This window comes from Misgurnus anguillicaudatus, chromosome 23 (genome assembly GCF_027580225.2).
Source record: "Misgurnus anguillicaudatus chromosome 23, ASM2758022v2, whole genome shotgun sequence".
In the NCBI taxonomy this organism is placed as follows: Eukaryota; Metazoa; Chordata; class Actinopteri; order Cypriniformes; family Cobitidae; genus Misgurnus; species Misgurnus anguillicaudatus.
In genome coordinates, this window is record NC_073359.2 from 26,398,033 (window position 1) to 26,420,833 (window position 22,801).

Below are 22,801 nucleotides of genomic sequence, written 5' to 3' on the forward strand. Positions count from 1 at the left end.
ATGTAATTGATTTGAATGACCAGCAGGTGTTCACCACCAATGTCTCAATCCTCACTTCACCATCTCATTAACCTCAACACCGACTCAGAGTTATATTTTTAACACCAGTCTTTTTTAACACCGATCTTGGTGTGGACCACATAAACACCAAATAGTGTTGATTTAACACTGATAGAGTTAATTTAACACTGGGGATTTTCCTGTGTTGGAACGAAAAAATCGTCCGACTAGATTAAATCTAGACCAGGCAGGGAATGGTATTGGACTAAATGTCATTCAGACATTCTGTTTGATTCGGAATATTCCGTTAATATTTGGTGACATTGTTAATGAGGGAAATAAGCACTGGCATTTACTACTTCTGTTGTTGCAGATTATAAACATAGTGTTTTGTCCTGTAATCACAGAAGGAATGACCTACTATCTAAAACATCTTATTGTGGATCATCATTGTCTTTTTAAAGAGTTATATCCACACAAGAATTTAATTCCGAAACACCATTACATGTTACATTATCCGCGTTGCATACGCAAGATTGGTCCATTAGTACATGTATGGACCATGCGGTTCGAGGCTAAACATAAGTTTTTTAAAAACAGTGTAAAATTTTTTAAAAACATCACAAAGTCTCTTGCATTAAAACATCAATATGCAATTGCTTACCACTGGGAAAGTTTGCCCTTTAAAAATGTTGAGTATGGGCCCTTAAAAACTCTAGAGCTTGAGGATTTGCTGTACAGTGACATTATTCTTAACAAATATCCAAATTATTCAGATCATTACATTACAGTAACTTCATGGTTAAAACATTCTGGAACTGAATATAATAGTGATCTACTGGTTTGCACTAAAATTGAGAAGGACCTACCAATTTTTAGTTAAATTGCTGAAATTGTTTTAATAGATGACCAAAACGTTTTGGTGATTAAAGACTTTGAAACTGTTGGTTTTGTGGAGCATCTTCATGCTTACCATGTTAGAGAACAGAATGTTTTTGGTCTGTTAAGAGTAGAGGATATTCCTTTTTTCAGACCATTTGATTTACAAGCATCCTACGGTTTTGAAGAACCGTATTTGTATGTTGTTCCAGTGCATAGTTTTGTAAGTGAAGATGTTTAATACTGCACTTTACATTTGCTGTTTCTATACCTGTAAAATGTTATTACAATAATATGACAATCCAATTGAATTGATACTTGAATGCTTTTAAGGGTGAAAGAATAGTATTGTTATTTTTATAATGGTATGGTCATGCGTACAATGTTAAGAAAGAATATTAAAGAAAAATTTTACATTTAAATGAGTTTAGCCATGAGTTGCAAACTTGTACTGAATTAAATTTGTTTTAAAATGTAGTTTACAGTGCAGTTTTACATATTGTTTTATGTTCTTGCACTTATTACTGATTATTCAGAAAAGGAAGTTCCTATTGCATTCAATACATGTCTTTGAAATGATTTCTGTTCTTTCAACAAACGGCAAAAAAGACACTTACAGAAATATAAAGGATTTTATATGTTTGTTTCATCATTGTGTGCTTGTCACATAAAATTAGTACAGTAAAAGTAATCAATATCACTTAATTAACAAACGCAATTAATATTATTGCATGAGTAATTAATACTGCTGGTGTGTATTTACAAGGGTGTTCATTTTAACACTACTGGGAGAAGAAAACACTTTAATGGGATATAAATACAATACTTTTGGATGCAGAAAACATCACTATTGGTGTGTATTTAATCTTACAATGGTGTACATTTTAACACTTTTCAGAGAAGATAACACCAACGGGATATACAGACACTACTTTTGGGTGAAAAAACTCTCACTGTTGGTGTGTATTTAATCTTACATGGGTGTACATTTTAACACTAGTCGGAGAAAATAACACTTTAAAGGGTTATCCACACTGCTGTTGGATGTAAAAATGTACAAATGTGTACAAATTTACTCTTGAAGTAGTGTACATATTTAACACTTTCAACATTTTATTTTCCATGAATACTGAATTCTTTGACTATGTAAACAATTTACTTAAATCTACAATCTCTGTTATAAAAACTTTATAAATTTTACATTAACAACCTTTACAACAAATAATGTGTTCAGTAAACACTGTTGCAAAGACCTCAAAAGGAAAGTAAGAGGCTGTCTACACTTGGCATTAACATGTGTTTTCGTCGATCGGATCACAAGTGGACGACGTTAATGCCAGGTGTAAACGGTGTTCAAAACGTTTTGAGCTCGTCCACTTTCGACCACTTTCAACCACATCCAGAGGTGGTCGAAACCACATTCGATCGGATCGCTTTGGAGTTGCGGAACGCACATGTGGTTGAATACGTTCGAACAGCCACACGCGACCGCCTTCTCTCCGCCCATTTATCTAATCTGAGGTATTAAACACAAGTTTTACGTCTTTTTTTACTTCTGGCGTGAACATTCGGTGAACAGCGCTATTTTTAGCCTTTCATTGATAGAACTAAGCGGCTGATCTCCGTAGTTTCGTTCTGAAAGCGTGTGAAAGTTGCGCGATCCTATTTCATCAATTGCGCTGAAAATTCAAAGAAAGCTCTTACATACTCATGTACAAAACACTGTGCAGCATGTTTACTTGCTAAACAAGCAGTGCACTCCGACTTAATATTAGTTTGCATCCATGTAAACTCATAATTACTCCCGCTCGGGTTTGAATGACAGCAGAGAGACTCGCCCACCGTCTCACAGACCACCCCTCATAGTATTCAGCACAGAAGCGGTCGAAAGTGGACAAAAGAGACGGATTTAAATACCAGGTGTAAACGTCATGGGTCTCTCTCGTCCACTTGTGATCCGATCGACGAAAACACATGTCAACGCCAAGCGCAAACAGCCTCTAAGAGTCAAACTGCCCAACTAAAGGAACCACAGATCACCATAATGGTGACCAAACAATTTCAAAGTAGACAAAAGTCAGTCTGGTTTGTAATAAGAGAGATGTCTTTTCAGTTGATTTTATCTAAGGCAGTGACTGGAAAAAAACAAGTGTACAGCAACTACGAGCATATATTTTAAAGAAAAGAGTTGTTTTTGTAAATTGCTACTCTAGTAAATGCGTACATTTAATTTTTCATCACAGTTAAAATATCAGAAGTAAATAAACTGAGGACTGTACGTTATTATATTCATTTTTATGCATATGCAATCCCATGGACAAAAAGATGACAGCAGCTCAGCTAAAAATGAAATTAAGCATAATACTTTGTCATATAAGGCTACGAACTTTACAAATGTTTGTCATGAATAAAACAAAAATTCACCGATCCGGGATTCGAACTCTGATTGCCAACAGTACGTCTGCCCTAACTACTGCACACAGCACTACCCACTAGACCAGCGATAATGACATGTGGTTACATAAGAAATGTCAAGGCAACTGTATAGATGTAAGAGCACCACAAAGACTGATATTAGTCATATAAGGATATTTATATATCTAAAATGACTGCAAAAAATAATAATTTCGCTCACATAAATGTAAGTGGATATAACAAAAAAACACTCGGGGTCTCAAAATCCTCTCGCGACATAAATCTAACTAAACTTTCTACAAATGAATGCAACATCATCATCTACAGGATTCTCTATAAAAGTACTTGACATTTTAGTCACTAAGACGATCTATGCACCTAAGTATATCATATTAGCTTTACAAGTCATTTCAATTTACTGTTTTAATTTTTTAGTTGAAAGTTTAGTGTAATATATAAAAATATAAAGTAGTAAGTTAAAATGGTTTGCACTGGCAATTTAATTATAACTTAAACACAGCTAAATTTTTTTTTACAGTGTACATAATAAAAATGTGCGCAATGAATGAATGTACTAAAGCAACTAACAAGATTAAACACTGCTTTAAAAAAGGGGAGGAGACCACAAGAAACTCAGAGTTTAAAGGATAAAACCTGCTCCCGACCAGGTTAGGTTCACAGAGTAAGTTACCTTGGAAACAGACTCTGAGTATGTTACCTCTCCTTCTGAAACAGGCTTGACTTACCCCGCTGTCTCAGGTGTAACCTACCTCCCTTTTTGAAACAGAAAACTCAGAGTTTCCCTTATTTCAGGGTTAACAAACTCCGAGTTTTCACTTAACCACCTTTCTGAAACGGGCCCCTGGTGTCTTCAATAATCAAATAATCACTCAAATGATTGCTAAAGTATCTAATTAACTCTAATACTGCTTCGGTGTTACTTTTAACACCCTGCTGGTGGTACCCATATAAACACTGAGCCGGTGTTCATTTAACACTGGGGATTTTGCTGTGTAAGTTCACATTTTTCCATGTAGGCACTCGCCTTCTCTTGCTGGTTGCAACAGTAACTCATCCCAGCTCACTGAACGAAACCAACAGCACAATGACATGTACAAGAGGATGCTTGAGTTCAAGAGAAAGTCCTGAGAAAGAAAATCAATCATTAATATTGTCTTTACTGATTAAATATTATATCAGTCTGTGTCTCATTGGGTAACTTTTATCACAAACCATCTTACCTGAACATTTCTGATCGACATTGTTAAGATCTAGAGTTTGGTGTCTGATGGGATTGTTTACCACACAGCTATATGTGTTTGTATCCTGAAAATCCACCTCCAGAGTTAAAGAGAGTTTGTTGTTTGTATCAGGCTCACTGATGCTGGACAATAAACTGTTTCTTTTGTACCAGGACAGACTCAAATCTCTCCCATACAACACTGAACACAATAACACACATTTTGAGCTTGATGATCTTCCTGATGAAGATTTTCTGGCGATGACAGGATCCGACAGAGGAGCTGAAAATACGTAAGACATAATTAATACAAATTGAATAAAGATTCAAAATCACTTAAAAATTCTACACTTTATAAACCTATTCATTTTAGGGAAAAGCATGTTATATTCACCATAGACAATAACACTGAATCTCTTGTACTTAGTTTCTGTTTTCCTGAAGATCTGTAGTTTATAAAGTCCAGTGTGTGTGATTGAGATGTTTGTGATGGTGAGAGATCCAGTTTCACTGTCCAGCTTCAGTCTGTCTCCAAATATCTCCTTCATGGTAAACATAATGTCTTTCATATATATTTGAGCTATACGAGTCTCTTGAGGTCCAAACATCCACAGTATCAGATCATCTCTCTGTATGTCAGTAATATCAGTGTATAGAGTAACAGAATCTCCCTCAATCACTGGCTTCACTTCATCTGGCTTCACTTCATCACTAACAAAATCACCTGAAACACAGAAACATGTAATACAAACCAAGTTACTAAAAATCAAAAGTTATCGAAAATGATGTTATTTATGTAGGCTAGACAAATCTGAACAAGTCACTGTAGTAAATTAGGCGTAACATTGTTTTTGAACCTCAAGTTTCAGGTTTTTTATTGTGATATTTACTTAGTAAAATTACATTTTTACTTTGGCTTCACATCAAAAGACAAATTACAGACAAATAAACGATATTTAAAATAAATCAATTTTAAGAACCTCTATGCAATTAAAAGACAGTTCTTTTGGTTCTCAAAAGTGCAAATCTATTACACTTGGATGGAGAGTCAAAAAGGATGTTAATTACTGTATATACTTTAAAAATCTGTAGAAATTACAGTATTACTGCACAGTAAATTCCCTGGTGTTAATTTAACACCGGTCAGTGTTCATATGGGAACCACCGGCGGGGTGTTGAGAGTGGCTCTGGGGCAGTGTTAAAGTTAATAAGATAATTAAGTGTTAATTTGAGTGATGATTATTTGATTGTTGAAGACACCTGATGACAATAAATCACTGAAGGACCAAAAATACAAGAACTACAGCTGACTTCCAGCCACTGCCTTATAAAAATCAATAAAGAAAGACAAAATATTAAATGCAATAGATGAAATCCCCAGAGTTAAATGAACACTGCGTGTGTATATATGACTTCATCTTACAAAGTGTAAAAAAGTAACACTGAAGAAGAGTTAAAAGCTGTAATCTTTCACTTTTGCCCTCTATCATCATATCTGTTTGAAAACGAAAATTACAACTTGCTTACATGGATGATAAGTTTAACTTCTGTACAACTGCTGTAAATCTGGTTAAAAAAAGGAAGTCACCATTGTGTTGATTAGTGTTTCCTTTAGTTGGGTACTTGGGTCTTGAGGTTTAGTATTAGTTGTCTTCTGTTCATCGTGACAGTGTGTTTATAAAACACATCTGTTAGGTCAGAAGAGGATGAGATAAATAAAGTCTTAAACTCTTGCTGTACAAATTTTTAAGTGAAGCCTATGTCTTGCAAATCAATTGAAAAATTAATACTTGAGTAAAGCTGCTGTGTAATTTTATGTTTTATCATCATTGTGGTACTTTGAAGTCCAACAGTACTGCAAGAATTTATATAGTCTTAAAGGGGTCATATCATGAAAATGTTAGCATTGCCACTTTGTAGGTTTGAGCAAAAATGTCTCGTTTTGGGTGTGTTTTTCAAAATGCAAATGAGCGGATGAAGTGCAAACACTGATCACAATGATGGTGGTTTGTTGTAGTTCAAGCTCAATTGTGCTGTCAATTCCTTATTTTCTCTCTCTTTCTCGCTCGTGGGAGTTTTCCTTGCTCAAGCATGTGCTGAGGGCAGAAAGAATGTGATTGGTTCACAAAAACGACCAATCAAAATGCTTGTTACTGGTTTAAGCCCTCAGCGGAGCCTCCAAGGCAACTTCTGCAGTGAAGCAGTTCGAGCTCACCGTTGGTCAGATGAGTAGCGCAGATATGGTAAGATAGGAATGAGACTGTTTTTGACTTCAGCTTGAAACGTTTCGAGCATTTAAGTTATGCGTTTTCGCGTGTCCGTGGCGCGACTTTCTTTTTCGTGCCGGTTTCGCGTGTTGGTTACTCAATTGTTTTTCCTATTTTCTTACCATTGTCGCTTGGGATTGGGGTTAGAACAACTTTCTGTTACATAAAATGACATCCTCACCCTAACCCAAATCTAACCCCAACTACAAGCAAGAGCAATTTAATATCTGACAAATAAATGTATAAACAATGTCATTTTAACCCAAAACTAGTGATGGCCAAATGAAGCGTTTCGAAGCATTATTGCTTTCCGATACAATTGTGTCGAAAATGGTTCATTACTCGAAGCTTCATTCAAACAGAAAGTGCACACCACCATCTGCTGGTGAAGTAAATGTAATGCAACAAAGCTGACAATGCGAGTAGGTTAATGTACCCGCCCCATTTGGGCTGTGTTCATGTTTCAAACCCTCAATAAAACATTGAACATGAGATGTGTTTGTGTGTGAATATTTAGCCGTAGAAGACAGCACTCTACAACTTACTATAACTGGACATTTATGTATTTAAAAATGTATTTATAATGTGGCAGAGGGCAACTGGACAGGGCTTGGACAATGTGGAGGATAACGTTATTCATTAAATGATGTGGTTTTATTCAGAAATATAATTTTATATTAATTATAATATAATTTTATATTTTTTAATAATTTTATAATATAGCCTAATAGGCTACACATTTGGTGATGTGGGCGATTTCTTTCTTTTTTTAACAAATTCACCAGCTTTGGAGAATATTCTCTCACATGAAACAGATGATGCTGGAGTACACAAAAATTGTTTAGAAAGCTTTTCTATGGTTTGGCTTCACTTGTGTGGAAAATAAAGCCGCCAGTTTCAAACCTGTCAACGTCGGATTGGGCTATCAAAGCAGTCGTGTGGTTCACTAGAGAAATGAACCAGTGTGTTTGCTTCAGACGTCGTATTTCACGTGACTAGTGACGTAACGATACAAGCTCCGAAGCAGTGGTTCATTGCAAGGACTTTTCGAGTCTGAAGCAAGCATCGAAGCTTCGGTGTCAAACGTAACATCACTACCCAAAACCAACTTTATCCTCGTGTGAGAATAGTTTAAAAATCTAACCCCAATCGACAATGGTTTGAAAAAAGAAAAAAAAATTGAGTAACCAATCCGTGAAACTGGCACAAAAAAGAAAGTCATGCCACGGACACGTGAAAACGCGTCACTTAAATGCTCGAAACGTTTCGAGCTGAATTCATAAACAGTCTCATTCCTATCTTACCATATCTGCGCTACTCATCTGACCAACGGTGAGCTCTAATTGCTTCACTGCAGAAGCTGCCTTGGAGGCTCCGCTGAGGGCTTAAACCAGTAACGAGCATTTTGATTGGTCGTTTTTGTGAACCAATCACATTCTTTCTGCCCTCAGAACATGTTTATATCAAGTAACGAACAAGCGATCTCAATAAAACACTGTTGCAATTGCAAGTTGCAACAAGAGGAGAGTTAGTTCAGTGAAGGTCAAGGGACAAATGCCTAAAGGCAACATTAATCACCATAATGGTGACTTCAAATAAATCTAAAACAAACACAAACTTGAGATTTAATGTGATACATTTTGTGGTAAATGTCTATTTGACTTGTGATTACACTCTCGTCAGAAAGAAGATTTGTTTACTAAATCACGTGTGTGGATGCTGGAATAGTTGAGCACTTGTATTTTGTTTTTGACAGCAGTTTAAAAGTTAAACTTATCATCCAGGTTTAGAAAATAACTCTGCAAGTTATTTAAGTTTTCAAACAGAGATGATGATAGAGAGGCAAAAGTGAAAGATTGCAGCTTTTAACTCTGCGTCAGTGTTACTTTTTAATGCTCTAAAAAAGATGGAGCCATATATACACCCAGCAGTGTTTATTTAACTGGGGATTTTGCTGTATTTATCTATTGCATCAAATATTTTTCTTTTTATCATTTTAGTATTACTTTCTCCAGAAAAAGAGTAATCTAATCAAAATGTCCAAAAAATTTAGTTGATTTGACACAGAATGACCAGCAGGTGTTCACCATTGATGTCTTAATCATCACTTCATTATCTCATTAACTTCAACACTGCTTCAGTGTTACTTTAACACCCTGCTGGTGGTTCCATTTTGTACACCGACCGGTGTTAAAATTAACACCAGGGAATTTACTGTGTGGCAGCAGTTTGCCAGTAACTTCTTGTAGATTCAAGTTGATGTTATTTACTGGCAAGAGTTTGTTCAAAGATAAATAAAAATTAAACATTAACAAGACGTTATCTTTACAAGAAAACTCTACAAGAAAACTCAAGAAAACTTTATAAGAAAACTCAAAACCTACTTGTTTTCCTTGGCTTACAAGTGTTGATATTGCAGTGTCTGGAGTGTTTTTATGTCTGGTATAATTGATGTTTTTAGTTTTATTTTATTTTTAATGCCATGGATTAATGTACAGAGACTATAAAATAACAGCCTCATGCAAAGCATTTCTGGGAACCAAAATTAAAAAAAAAAACTGGTTTCCAGAATCCTTTGCATGAGGCTGTCCTTTTCATTTTATTCTGAAAAGACAAAGGTTGGTAATGTTTAACCCTGGAGAACCCAAGAACCCTTCTCTTAGCATTAATTAACATTGGCCAAATTTGACTTGTGGGTTCTCCAGGGTTAATATTAATTTTTCTGTTAATAAACCGTTGATAATAAATTAAATAAATATAAATCTACAGTAAGTTACTGGCAAACAGCTTTAAGAATTTATAGAGCAATGGTTCCCAAAGTAGGGATTCGGACCCACAAGGGGGTCGCGAGACAGCAAGGGGGGAGGGGGTCGTGAGATAATTTTCAAAAGTCAAATAATTTTTTCCAATAATTAAAAATAACATATTTTTACCCATAATTGTAACAACAGGTAAATATTGTAGTTTAATTAACAATAAAATGCCATGAGCTGTTCAATTTACATTACCCTCAAGCAGATCAGTTTACATCACGTTAAACATTCTGACATGTACAAGTAGGTCTTTTTTATGCTGTATAAGTTTATGCTATTTTTTGTTGAAATGAAACATTTTATTTTTTAGTACACTAGGCAATCATGCTAAAAATATTTTATTTGTACATTTCTTGTGTAAAACGCAATCAGACTTACCACTTAAGAAAAAATGAGATATGAACACGATGTTTTTAAACCAATTCATTGTAGTTTGACCGAACTCCTCAAATCACACAAGATGACATAATCCAATGAAACAAACATAATCTTACTGAAACTCCCCAAAATAGCAAAAAAGTCTACTTTGTCTGAAAAACAACCCGTTAACTAATGAGAAAACATGCAAGAATGTCACCTGCGCAAGTACTGACAAATAGATAAGAAAAACACCAGGAGCAGGCAGAACATGAGAATGAAGGGCGTGTATTAACTCGTCCATAAGAGTTTCAGATCATTTGTGTGTTTAGCTTAGATAGATTGCATTGATTTTAAAGTTTATTCACAATATTTTTAAACGTAATTTATCAATGTGTGACACCACAAAGTATTTAAATCTTAAAGTTACAAGATCAGAAAGGAGGAGCCTTATTATTTTTAAATGAGCTGCACAAGACCAATTTTTAAAGGCATAATAAACTGCGATTTAGAGAAAGACCATAACTATAGATCTAATGTACCCATTTACTCTAGCATTTGAACATGTTATATGTTCAGTAACATGTTCAAACTTTCGACACAATAATGAAAATATAATTGAATCATAGTTAGACCTAGGAAAGGGTTAACCTCAACACATTGCTTGACCTACATATCATAAATGATCTAACATGGATTGTAACACTCACTCACTCAGCAGGTGCTTTTCTTCCTGAGGAAGCTTCAGAAAAAAGTACCTTCTCTGGTTCTAAACTTTTACAGGAGCACAATAGAAAGCATTCGTACTGTATTACAGTGTAGTATGACAGCGGCACAACACAAAAAACCTCACACCCCCCAACAACAAAAAACAACAGCAGATGGAGCATCATAAAGCTGTTCCCTCTTTACCAACTTGTTGCTACAGTAATGCACTGAACATTTGACTATACCAGAACTATATCCAGAACTTTATTTCTATATATACACATTGTCTTCTGGACAATATTTGTTTGTACCACATTACTTACACTGCACATTAACATAATAAAATGTAATAAGTACACACACTGTAAAAAATTGCTGTTAAAAAACAGCCAAATTTAACAGTATAATTCTGTTTTTTAACAAAAACAGAAGTATACTGTTAAATTCTGCATTCTGTAAAAAATCAGTTCTCAGAATAATGTGAATTTACGGCCCTGAGAGTCCACCGTTTAAGACTGCGTCCCAAATCACACCCTACACCCTCATTCACTATTCCCTACATTAGTTTCCTAATGATCCACCTGAAATCAAGTCAATAAGTTCAGATACTGAAGCATTAATGATGGACACTTGCTGCTGATATGCTGAATCACTGAAGAAAAGAGAAATAAAAGGAGAAGAGATGAGCAGAAACACTTACAGACACAAAGACTTAGATGAACATCAACTGAAAATAACACAACACATTAAATCTCTCCATATATCACCAGAGGAGAATTAAACATTTACACAAACACCATTACCACTATCTTCACTTATAAACCACTTTGACTTTATTTCTGTTATACATTTACAAAAGTTCTTACTGAGAACAAACATGTGTTTACTAGACTTTACAAGCATTTTCTTTAAAGTCACCATTATGGTGATCACTGTTTCCATTAGTTGGGCTCTTGACTTGGTGTTCAGTCTGGTTGCTGTAACTGTGTCTTTATGATGCATGTTTATTATGGCAAAGAAAACCAAGAGATGATAGAGTCTCATGAGGTTGGGTGTCTGATTATTGATCAGTAGTTTATCTCGCCAGCCTTAAGAAGCTTAAACGTAACAATTAATAGTACTTAGGGATGTTTATGATCGAGTATTTACATATTTGAATCAGAATCATTACAACTATTATTATTACAGTAATTTGATATCTTGACAGAATTGTATACATATGGACTTTGGTGAACGTGAAACCCTAGCCCTCAGCTGACACACACAGACATCAAGAATCAGCCTATGATTCTCAACTATGGTGACAAAAGAAAATGGGAAAACAGTTCATCTGCATAATTTATTCATGCTGCAATGCATGCTGGGAGTCATGAATGAGTTTTGTACTATGCTGATACCCAGCATGCATTGCAGCATGAAGCTTTTCATTTCATAGTCACCATTGTTGAGATTCATAGCCTGATTCTTGATGTCTGTGTGTGTAGTTTGCTTGTGTTTTTTATTTCATTTATTCCCAATGTTTTTAAGATTCCTCTGGCTACCTCAATACTCAGTTTCTGTCACATTATAAGACTACTACAAAGAGTTTCGTACCATCTAACCACTTATGAGCTTCTGCATAAAGTCAGTAAATTACTTTTAACTCATGACACTAACACCATAATGGTCATTAGTCAGTGATAATACTTTACTTATACTTTTTTGCCATATTCAATGTCTTTCAAATCACATTGAAAGGCCTGAATAAATATGACACCAAAAGGCAAGCCCAAGGATCAAGAGTCCTACTAAAGCAACCGCTGATCACGAGAATGGTAACTATTATTTAGGGATCAGACTATTAGACTAGAGCTGTCCAAACTCAAAACAACTTGCACTGACATATCTTAAAATACATCAATGCCCTTTGTTTTGCCTGAAAATGCACAGAAGTAATGTTAGGCATGTTTGTTAAAACTAGTTATATTTTCTAATTAAACTATTCCTGGTTTAAGATAATCCCTGTCCAGGAAACCACACCTTATGATTTACTTCTCAGTAAGAGCTAATGTACATTTAAAATAAAATCATACTGGTTTGTAATAAGTGAAGATGGTAATGCTGTTTGTGGAGTTGTTTGATGATCTTCTTGTGAGATCTTAGGAAATCTGAGTAAGTTTGAGTCTCATCTAAGTCTGTAAGTTGAGTTTCTGCTTGTTTTCTCTTTAATTCGGTTCTTGTTCATCTTTCATTCAGTGATTGTGTTTGTTAAAAGCAGCTGTTCATCATTAATCACTTAATCATCACTTCATTATCTCATTAACTTCAACATTGGGTCTGTTTCTTTTACTCTTTGTAGTGTGGACACATTAAGCAGTGTTCTTTGACACCAAGGATTTTGCGATGGGGGTTAAAGGGTTAAATGTGTAAGATATAAAAACACAGAATGCTAATGTTTTTTAACAGTCCGAAGGAGACCGTAAAAAAACAGTATCTTGCTGGCAACCAAGCTTCCAGTTGATTACTGTTATTTAACAGAATGTGCTGTTAGAAACAGAAAACCTAACAGTCAAATTTGCATACAGAAATATGTTAATTTCACACAGACATTAGAGAAAAGTCCTTGTATTTTGTTTTTTTAAATCATGTGAACTTAAAAACTGATCAGGGGATTTACACAAGATGATAATGTGAGATACGTCTTAGTGTTTAATGTTCTGTTTTGTTAGGATTTGTCTCAGTTTTTGGGTTACCATTGTGCTGAAGAGTAGTGTGGTTGTTTAGGTCAAGGATGGGCAGTAAATCATTGATGTTATACTGCCTGTTGTTTTATTTTAAAGCAGTAACTGTGTAGTTTACTTGTGATGAACTACATGAGATTTGTGTGAAAGTTTAAATGTTTGGAGTTCAATTTTAGAAGTAATATTTGTTTTCAGTGGACTCAAATGAATTAAGTTCACAATACTAACACCACCATGTAAATATATCTATTTATAAACTTGAATGGATCCTGCTATTGGTTTCCTAAATGAAATGAGTTGCTTTCAGGGCATTATAACATTAACATACTGTTAAAATAGGGGAGCTGTAAATTAACGGAAGTAGAACTGTATTTAACAGAGGCAGAACCGTTGTAGATAACACAAACAGTACCATGCTGTTAAAATAACAGTTGACTGCTGTAGGTAACAAAACAGTATCATGCTGTTTTTCCTAATAACAGTATCCCGCTGTAAATTAACAGTGCAATGCTGGCAACCACAGCTTCCAGCATAATACCGTTTTTTTACAGGGAAATTTTTTACAGTGCAGGAAAATCCCCAGTGTTAAATTAACTCTACCAGTGTTAAATCAACACTATTTGGTGTTTATATAATCCACACCAAGATCGGTGTTAAAAAAGACTGGTGTTAAAAATATAACTCTGAATCAGTGTTAAAGTTAATAGGATAATGAAGTGATGATTAAGACATTAATGGTGAACACCTGCTGGTCATTCAAATCAATTACATTTTGGATATTTTCCTGTCTCTACATTTTTATTTTGATGACTCGTTTTCTGGAGAAAATACTAAAATAATAAAGAAAGACAAATTATTAAATGCAATAGATGAATACTGTTGGGTGTATGCCTCCAAAAGCTTTCACGTTTGCCTCTCTATCAGCATCTCTGTTTGAAAATAAAAAGTTAACTTGCTGAGTTATTTTTTAAATGGATAAGTTAAACTTCTAAACAGCTGTCAGAACAAAATACAAGTGCTCAACTATTCCAGCATCCACACGCGTGATTTAGTAGACAAATCCTCTTTCTGACGCGATGTCTCACAAGTCAAATAGACATTTATCACAAAATGCATAACACCAAATCTTAAGTTTGTGCCCGTTATGAGTTCACTTGAAGTCACCACTACTGTGATTAGTGTTTCCTTTAGTTAGGCATTTGTCCCTTGGTCTTCTCTGATCTAACTCTCCTCTTTTAGCAATAGCAACAATGTTTTAGTAAAACCACTTGTTCATTGCTTCATGTAAGGGGAAAACCTTCCAGACCTTCTCAGTTTATTTTTATTATATTCTACTCTACAAATCATTGAAACATTTGATCACAAATTAATTATGAAGAAACAGGCATATAGAAAAGCTCTATGCAAATGACATTGTATTGAATGAGACTGCTGTAATGCTTCAGCGTTTTTTTGTTGTTGTTGTTGTTGTTGTTTTGCTTAAGAGAGACTTCATGATTTCTGATACAAATCTCAACAATGGTGACAGTTAATGGTTAGAAAGTTGCTAAATTTTTGTCATGTTGCAATGCATGATGGGATTTATGAATGAGTTTTCTACAATCCTGGTACCCAGCATGCATTGCGGCATGAAGCTTTGTTGTTGATTGTCACCATGATTGTGTTTTATAGGCTGATTGTTGATGTCTCAGTGTGTCTGACTTACACCACAGATTAGATTTGGGTAAACAATATTTAACTCTTCAGGGTTTGTGGACTTTCACAGCACTATTGGATTTCATGGGAGCCTCACAGGGTTGGCAGAACATAAATTACACTTATATTCAGTGATTACTTTTTTTATGATATCTTTGAATCCCAAGACTTATACTTTCATACTAATTAACATAGTATGAGTTATAGACTTCATCTCTCACATCTTCCTCTGCTTTAACAGATGTGTTTTATAAACACACTGCCACAATTAGCAGAAGAAAACTAACATCAAACTTCAAGACCCAAGTACCCAACTAAAGGAAACACTAATCGGAGCAATGGTGACTTACTTTTTTAACCAGATTTACAGCAGTTCTTTAGAAGTTCAACCTATCATCCATGTAACTCTGCAAGCAAGTTGTAATTTTAGTTTTCAAACAGAGATGATGATAGTGTTCATTTAACTATGGTGATTTCATCTATTGCATTTAATAATTTGGCTTTCTTCCTCATTTTAGTATTACTTTCTCCAGAAAAAGAGTCAACAAAATAAACATTTTAAGACAGGAACAATTCCAAAATTGAGTTGATTTGACACGGAATGACCGGCGGGTGTTCACTATTGATGACTCGATCGCTTCATTGTTTTATTAACTTTGACACTGATTTAGTGTTTTTTTAGCGCCGATCTTGGTGTGGATTGTATAGACACCGAGCAGTGTTAATTTAACACTGGGGATTTTACTGTGTATGATTAAATGTACTTAAATATTTTAAGTAAAACATAAATTTTCGAAGACAAAAAATCATTATTTTTCTACTGTAAATGTAAAAAAATAAATAAAATAAAATAAATATTATGCAAAATACAATCCATGACCGTTGCACGCTTGAAGGAAAGCTTGTCTGAAGTGTGAAGAAAGGATTCACTTTTCCTATCACTTTCATTTTGCCACACAACACTGCACTCGTGGTTATTTAAAAAAAAAAAAGTGATCACACAATTCATTTCACACAGTGATAAGGTTAACTTAACATTTCCCAGCGCTTACATTATGCGCTCAAAAAAATTATTCAAGCCCTTCTTAGAATTGACACATTAAAATTGTGTTCAATTAATTTAAAATACCTCATTAAGAGCAATAAGTATATATATTTAATTAGTCTAACACAAAATGAATATGTACTATAATTTATTGATTTACTTTTAATTGCGTTAACACAATTAGTTTGAGTTTGGGTTCTGGAAAAAGAATTTCCCAGCATGCTTTGCATGCAACTGCTTTTGGAGAGTATTTTTATTTAATTAAGTGTTATTTTATGCATTTTTAGGTAAAGAGAAAGACTTTATAGTGTTTAATGTCTGTTTATCTTATTGATTTAGAAGCGTTTGCGTTATATATATTTTTTTTTAATAAATTGTTTGGTTACCATTGTGCAGAAGAGTGGCGCTTGTGGTTTGGTTGTGGATGTGATGTATTTCTCTCAATGAGCACTAACTGTGCTTGTTTGGAGATCTCTTCTCACATGCTCATTCAAAGTATCATATGTTATTATAATAAGGATGTTAACATGTGCTTATGCTAATTAGTATGATATAAAAACGTTTATATACAATAACAGTATTGAGTTATTCAGACTACACTACATTGAGTTATTCAAACTACGCTAAATCGAGTTATTCAGAATTCACTAAATTGAGTTGAGGCAACTAATTGAGTATTGCCATTTACTTTAAATTGAGTTTGACTAACTCAATATATTTTTATTGGGTAAAGCAGTTTTTTATGAGTAAGGGGTACACCTTCATATTGGATGGAAATCCTGCCCACAATTTTAATGAGTTAATCCAATGAATCATTTTTTTTGAGTGCACGCTTTAACTTAAAAAATATCCATATCAGTTAAAAACAATATTTTGGGTTTATATTTTTTCATGTGAATACTTGCCTTCACTTGGTACAGATAGGCTATGACCACAGCAACACTACAACACCAACAGCTATCAGCAGTATAAAATGGTTGTGTTCTGTAATGCACAAAAAATATTTTATTATTGTCTTTGACTACGACTTAAATCTCAGTCTGTCTCACTGTCTGTGTGTGTTTTTATCTCTAATTTTAAATATGAAGTGAATTCGGGTCAGTTTTATTATGCAAGTTCATAAAACATTCAACTTTCTGACTGATAATACCATTTTGCCTACTTTTTGTTTATAGGGGTGATTCTCACGAAATCCAGATTTAGCAGGTGTCCAGCATCAGAATTTTTAAAAAGCCCTTGAAGCCAATTTCTTTTCACATATAAGATTTCTTCTTATGAGGATTTAAAAAATATTTCTATTTACATTTTTTAGATTATCATTATAAAAAATCATTACCACAACATGATATTACATTAAATATATGCATTTACAAACTCACGTTTCGGTAATGAGAACTAAAAAGTTTTCTAGGTACTATGACAAACAAAATTTCAACTTTTATCTGGAGAGAAAAAAATATGAACTGCTTATCTGGTGGCCATCTTGAGTGTCACAGTCAATTATGTCCCTTCCAACAATTTTGTTTGAAAATGTTCATTGAGGGATTAAACAATGATTGAAAATGGTTGCGGAGTATGAGAAAATTTGTCTTGGACACATTTATATTCCTTATTATTGTTTCTACATTTACCAATGATCACCAAATACCACCAAATACCAATTTTAAATATTTCCATGTCAAAGAACCCAAATCCAGTCATGGGCACGTTGCGGTAATGAAAATTTTCTCCTTAAATGTGGAAAAAACAACAAAATTGGTTTGTATGATGTCATTTGAAATCATGTGCAAAATAGTACACGAAGAGATGTTTGTAACTGGATGTTTCTTATTTTGATACTCTTACTTTGCATTTACTTTTATTATCAAAATGTTTCATGACACCTCGCAAGTCTAAATTCATGAGAATCACCCATAGACAGATTTAATAACAAACTATTAATTAAAAGTGGAGCTAGAGTTTTGTTTGCCTTAAATAAAATTAAAAACACAGAATACACTTTTACTTTATGGTTAAAATATACTTTTAGAAAAACTTCTGCAATTCTTTTGTAAAAAGTGTAAAATATTTGGAATGAGATCATGTTGCTTTTACAATGTTTTCATCAGCAGGTGGCAACAGATTTAGGTGTTTAAAGCGCTTTAAATCGGTGATCATAATTATTAATAAAAATTTTTATCATAATAATTTTGCGAAGCAATTGGTTCAATTGATTGCTTCATTTATCACTTCACTAATTTAGTGACTCTAAGTTATAATTTATACTTTCTTCAGATCCAAATGCATTAATTTATTAAATAATCTCAAAGACAAGGTAAAACCGAAACAAAAACAATGAACACATGAAATAAGCACAAACTAACACTTACATCCAACAACAACTGGCCAAAGACAACTGAAACACAGGGCTAGGTATACTGAAGGGTAAACGAGATGACAAGAAACACCTGGGGACACAAGAACCAATTAAAAACAGAACTACAAAAACTACAAACATGGATTGACAAAACATTACTTTTTAAAAATGTGGCCATGTAATGCAAATAACATGCAAATGGTTAATAATAACAAGTTATATGATCAGGTTATGTTAAACGGTTGGTAATGTTAGCAGTAAAAAAATAGCTAGAGGAATTTATTTTTATTTTATAATTCATTGTCATAATGTTCTTTACAACTTTTGTCACAATCAACACTGAACACAACATACCTTTTGAGTTTGCTAATCTTTCTGATAATAAAGAATGTCGTGAAGATTTTTTGATGATGTCAGGAACAGGCAGAGAACCTAGAAACATGTAAGAGAAGGTAAAGTAAAATATTTGATATGTTTATGTTTCTAACAAATTATTGTTATAACATGTTCTGAGATGCTTTAATTGGACAGAGAAACGATTTTCTATTCTGTATTTGTAATTTTTCATCAGAAGTATAAAAATAAATATGAAAACATGGCAAGATGATTCACTTTTACTCACCATAGACAATAACATTGAATCTCTTAAATGATCTGATGATCTTAGTTTCTCTGTCTCTGATCTCTAGTTGATAAAGTCCAGAGTCTTTAATGGTGCTGTTTGTGATCGTGAGAGATCCAGTCTGACTGTCCACCTTCAGTCTGTCTCCAAATAACTTATTACACTCATGCATAACTATACTTGCATTATAGATTTGAGCTGTACAAGGCCCATAAGGTCCAAACATCCACAGTATGTGATCATCTGTCTGTATGTCAGTAATATTAGTGTGTAGAGGAACAGATTCTCCCTCAGTCAATAACAACTTCACTTCATCTTCATCAACACCAAACGCACCTGAAACACAGAAACACTATGTAATAGTAACCATGTTACTGAAAATCGAAAATTATGTTATTTTATAAAGACGAACAAGTCTCAACAAGTTAGGAAACAGTGTAATAGTCCTAGTTTTAAATAACAGTTATACTTTGTTTTCTCCTAACAAGAAAGACTTGTAAGGATGATGTCAGTTCCTGACTAAAGAACACAGCATGGGTGCAGTGGGTACCCGAAGCAACAAGGACATCTAAAGAGAAATATCTACACCACAGAAACTCTTATTGAAATTCAAACAGAACCACATTTTGTTTTCAAACATCACACCTTAAAGGTGCAGTGTGTAAAGTTTAGCGGCATCTAGTGGTGAGGTTGTGAATTGCAACCAACGGCTCAGTCCACGGCTCACCCCTTGCTTTTGGAACACATAGAGAAACTACTGCCACCACCGGACAAACATGTCATCATTGGAGACAACTTAGTAAAAAAAATTGTAAGCTAAAGGCTTCTGTAGAAATATGGCTGCCCAAAATGGCGTCTTTCATGTAAGGGGACCCTCTGTGTATGTAGATAAAACACCTCATTCTAAGGTAATAAATACATAACGGTTCATTATGAAAGGTCTTTATACACCCCTGATAATAAAGTTTTGTATATTATTTTCCATTTCTGTCAAAAGATCCTTCTAAAAATTTCACACTGCACTTTTAATGCAGCTATATGTCTCCCTTTGTCCCCCTCCTGTCCTCCTTTAAGTTCAGATGACCCCAAAACTCACCCCTAAACTGTATATGAAATGCTACATTACATGCACAAAGAATCTGAATCTGATATCATTTGAAATGGCTCAGTGCAAGTGGTACAGTGATCTCATTCCCAACAACAAAATTCAATCATAAAGTATAACAATAATTAAGCAAACTTAACTTACTGTTGAAACACACCTCTTACTTTAGACATGTAAACCAATCCCCTACTGTATGATTAAGGTACAGCCCCTGGATTGCAAATCCCAATCACTACCAAATTCCTATCATTATTAAAATGCTCTTTTCTCTCCGGATATTTAAGGAAAGTTTAGTAGTCAAGCACGTTGACTACTCCAAAATATATCCAAATTTATTTCTATAGTATTGTCCCTTGAGAAGAGAATTAAAATATTTGCTGAAATGTGAGGGGTGTACTCACTTTTGTGACATACTGTATATACAGTATAAAAATAATTTAAGAACCCATATGCAATTTAATCTAAAAGACAATTCTTTGGTCAAAAGTGAATATTACACTTGGATGGAGAGTCAAGAAGGATTTTAATTGCTGTATTTTACAAACTTTCCTTAGCTGGAGACCAGTAAACACAAGTAATAGGTATGCCTATAACCAAAACACGACTACAGACTATGGACAGTTAATATGATATATAATATAATATACACAGCAAATTGCCCAGTGTTCATTTAACTCCATTATACCATGGTCTGTTTAAATACTCGATTCTGATTGGCTGGAAGGGGTGGATTAAATGCACAAGTAGACATATATTTAGGTAGACTAAATTGATATTCTTTGCATATTGTTTAATTTGTATGGTGAATATGGTAATTTTGAGAAATGGACCCAGACACAAGAAGAAATAGAAGACTTGAAGAGAGAGAGAGAAAGAGAGAGAGAGCCTTAACTTAAGAAAATTACCATAATTTTAACCCGTCTGTTTAAAAATTACACCGTAAACATTAATTAGAGCTTTAACTTGTTTTTAACTTGGCAAATGACTAAGGTATAAGCAGGATAATCCACGGCTAGCCATGCATCAAAGGACTCCAATGCACTACGTAGAGGCAACCACCCTTCGCTATACACGTCGGGTGGTTCTTCGTCTCTCGTGCATTAAAATCCTTCAATGGATGGCCAGCCGTGGACCATCCCTTACTTGGTGTAAATTTTAACTTTTTCGGGTGGAAATAGGTCCCACCTAATAGTGTTGAATAACTGGTTTTCATACATTCAGTACAGCATGTTTACTAAATACTTGGTACAAAAACATTATTCCAATGGAGCATTCAAATATTAATTTATCTTATATGTCTGTCCATGTTTTATGTGCAATTTCACATTTTTCAACATATCAAACATGTTACTGTTAAAACTGTAGAGGGATTAAAATTGGTAAAGGTCTACAACTTAACTTAAAACAGTTAAATCCAACCAAGACCTGAGCACAAAAGCACCGTCTGGAATGAAGGGTTTTGTATAAAAACATGTAAAGGAACAATAGTGAAACTTTGTAGTTATTCAGTATCAATTAAATGCAAATTTATTTTAACATTGTATACTAGAGTTTTATTTTTTGAGTACACCATTCTAAATCAGGCTAATAATATTTTATTTGTACATTTCTTGTGTAAAACGCAATCAGACTTACCATTTAAGACAAAGAGATAGATGAGCACAGCGTTTTTAAGCAAATTCATTTGAGTTTGATCGAACTCCTCAAATCATACAAAATGATATAATCCAGTTAAACAAACATAATCTTACTGAACAAAATAGCAAAAATAAAGTCTACTTTTTCACAAAAAATGCCTGTTAACTGACGAGAAAACTTGCGCATGTCACCTGCACAACTGACAAATACATAAGAAAAACATAATTTAGCCTATACAGGCAGATCCTGTTTTGGTGGAACAAAGGGGCGTGTAGTAACTTGATCATTTGTGTGTTTAGCTCAGATTGCATTGGTTTTAAAGTTTATTCACAATGTTTATGAACATTATTTGTCAATGTGTGACACTACACTGTATTTAAATCTTAAAGTTACAAGATCAGAAAGCAGGACCCGTATTATTTTTAAATGAACTGCTAAAGATCAAAAATAAACTGTGATTTAGAGAAAGATCTAATGGAAGCTAGGGATCAGAAGTATTATGTATTTAAAAAAATAAAAGTGATACTATGAAACAACAAAGAAGTCTTTATAATCCATTTTATTATGTACCTTATTCTAACTGATAAAAGGAATGGGTTCCAATGGGTGTCACCTAATAAGGTTATTATTTAGCACAGGGCATTATGTGTTTCTAAATCTGTTACTCCATTTGAACATGTCATATGTTCAGTAACATATTTTCAAACGTCTGGCACAATAATGAAAATATATTTGCATCATAGATAGACCTAGGACCTAGGAAAGGGTTAACCACAACAAGTTCCTGAGCATACATTATATATCACAAATGATCTAACATGGATCGTGGAAGCTTATAAATGTTTACAGAAGCAACAGAAAGCATTATCTGTGTTACAGTGTGCACTACACAAAATCTCACACCTTCTCAAAACACATAGCGGATGAAAACTAAAGACAGC

General features: G+C 34.0%; 1 protein-coding gene across 3 annotated transcripts; it reads right to left on the reverse strand.

Moving 5' to 3' along the window:
* Positions 1 to 1,275: 1,275 nt before the first annotated feature.
* LOC129453807 (hepatic and glial cell adhesion molecule-like) lies at positions 1,276 to 22,464 on the reverse strand. Of its 3 annotated transcripts, none has more exons than XM_055218187.2 (9): positions 21,858 to 22,464; positions 19,118 to 19,453; positions 18,850 to 18,927; positions 18,509 to 18,586; positions 17,045 to 17,123; positions 9,993 to 10,059; positions 4,929 to 5,258; positions 4,536 to 4,817; positions 1,276 to 4,439 (listed from the first exon to the last, which is right to left on the reverse strand). In XM_055218187.2, exons 6-9 carry the CDS (start codon positions 10,039 to 10,041, stop codon positions 4,366 to 4,368), a joined length of 735 nt encoding a protein of 244 aa, XP_055074162.2. In that variant the 5' UTR covers positions 10,042 to 10,059; positions 17,045 to 17,123; positions 18,509 to 18,586; positions 18,850 to 18,927; positions 19,118 to 19,453; positions 21,858 to 22,464; the 3' UTR covers positions 1,276 to 4,365. The 3 variants fall into 3 exon arrangements, with proteins under 3 accessions (XP_055074162.2, XP_073718006.1, XP_055074165.2); XM_073861905.1 differs by having other exon boundaries at positions 19,118 to 21,666; XM_055218190.2 differs by lacking the exon at positions 17,045 to 17,123.
* Positions 22,465 to 22,801: the final 337 nt, after the last annotated feature.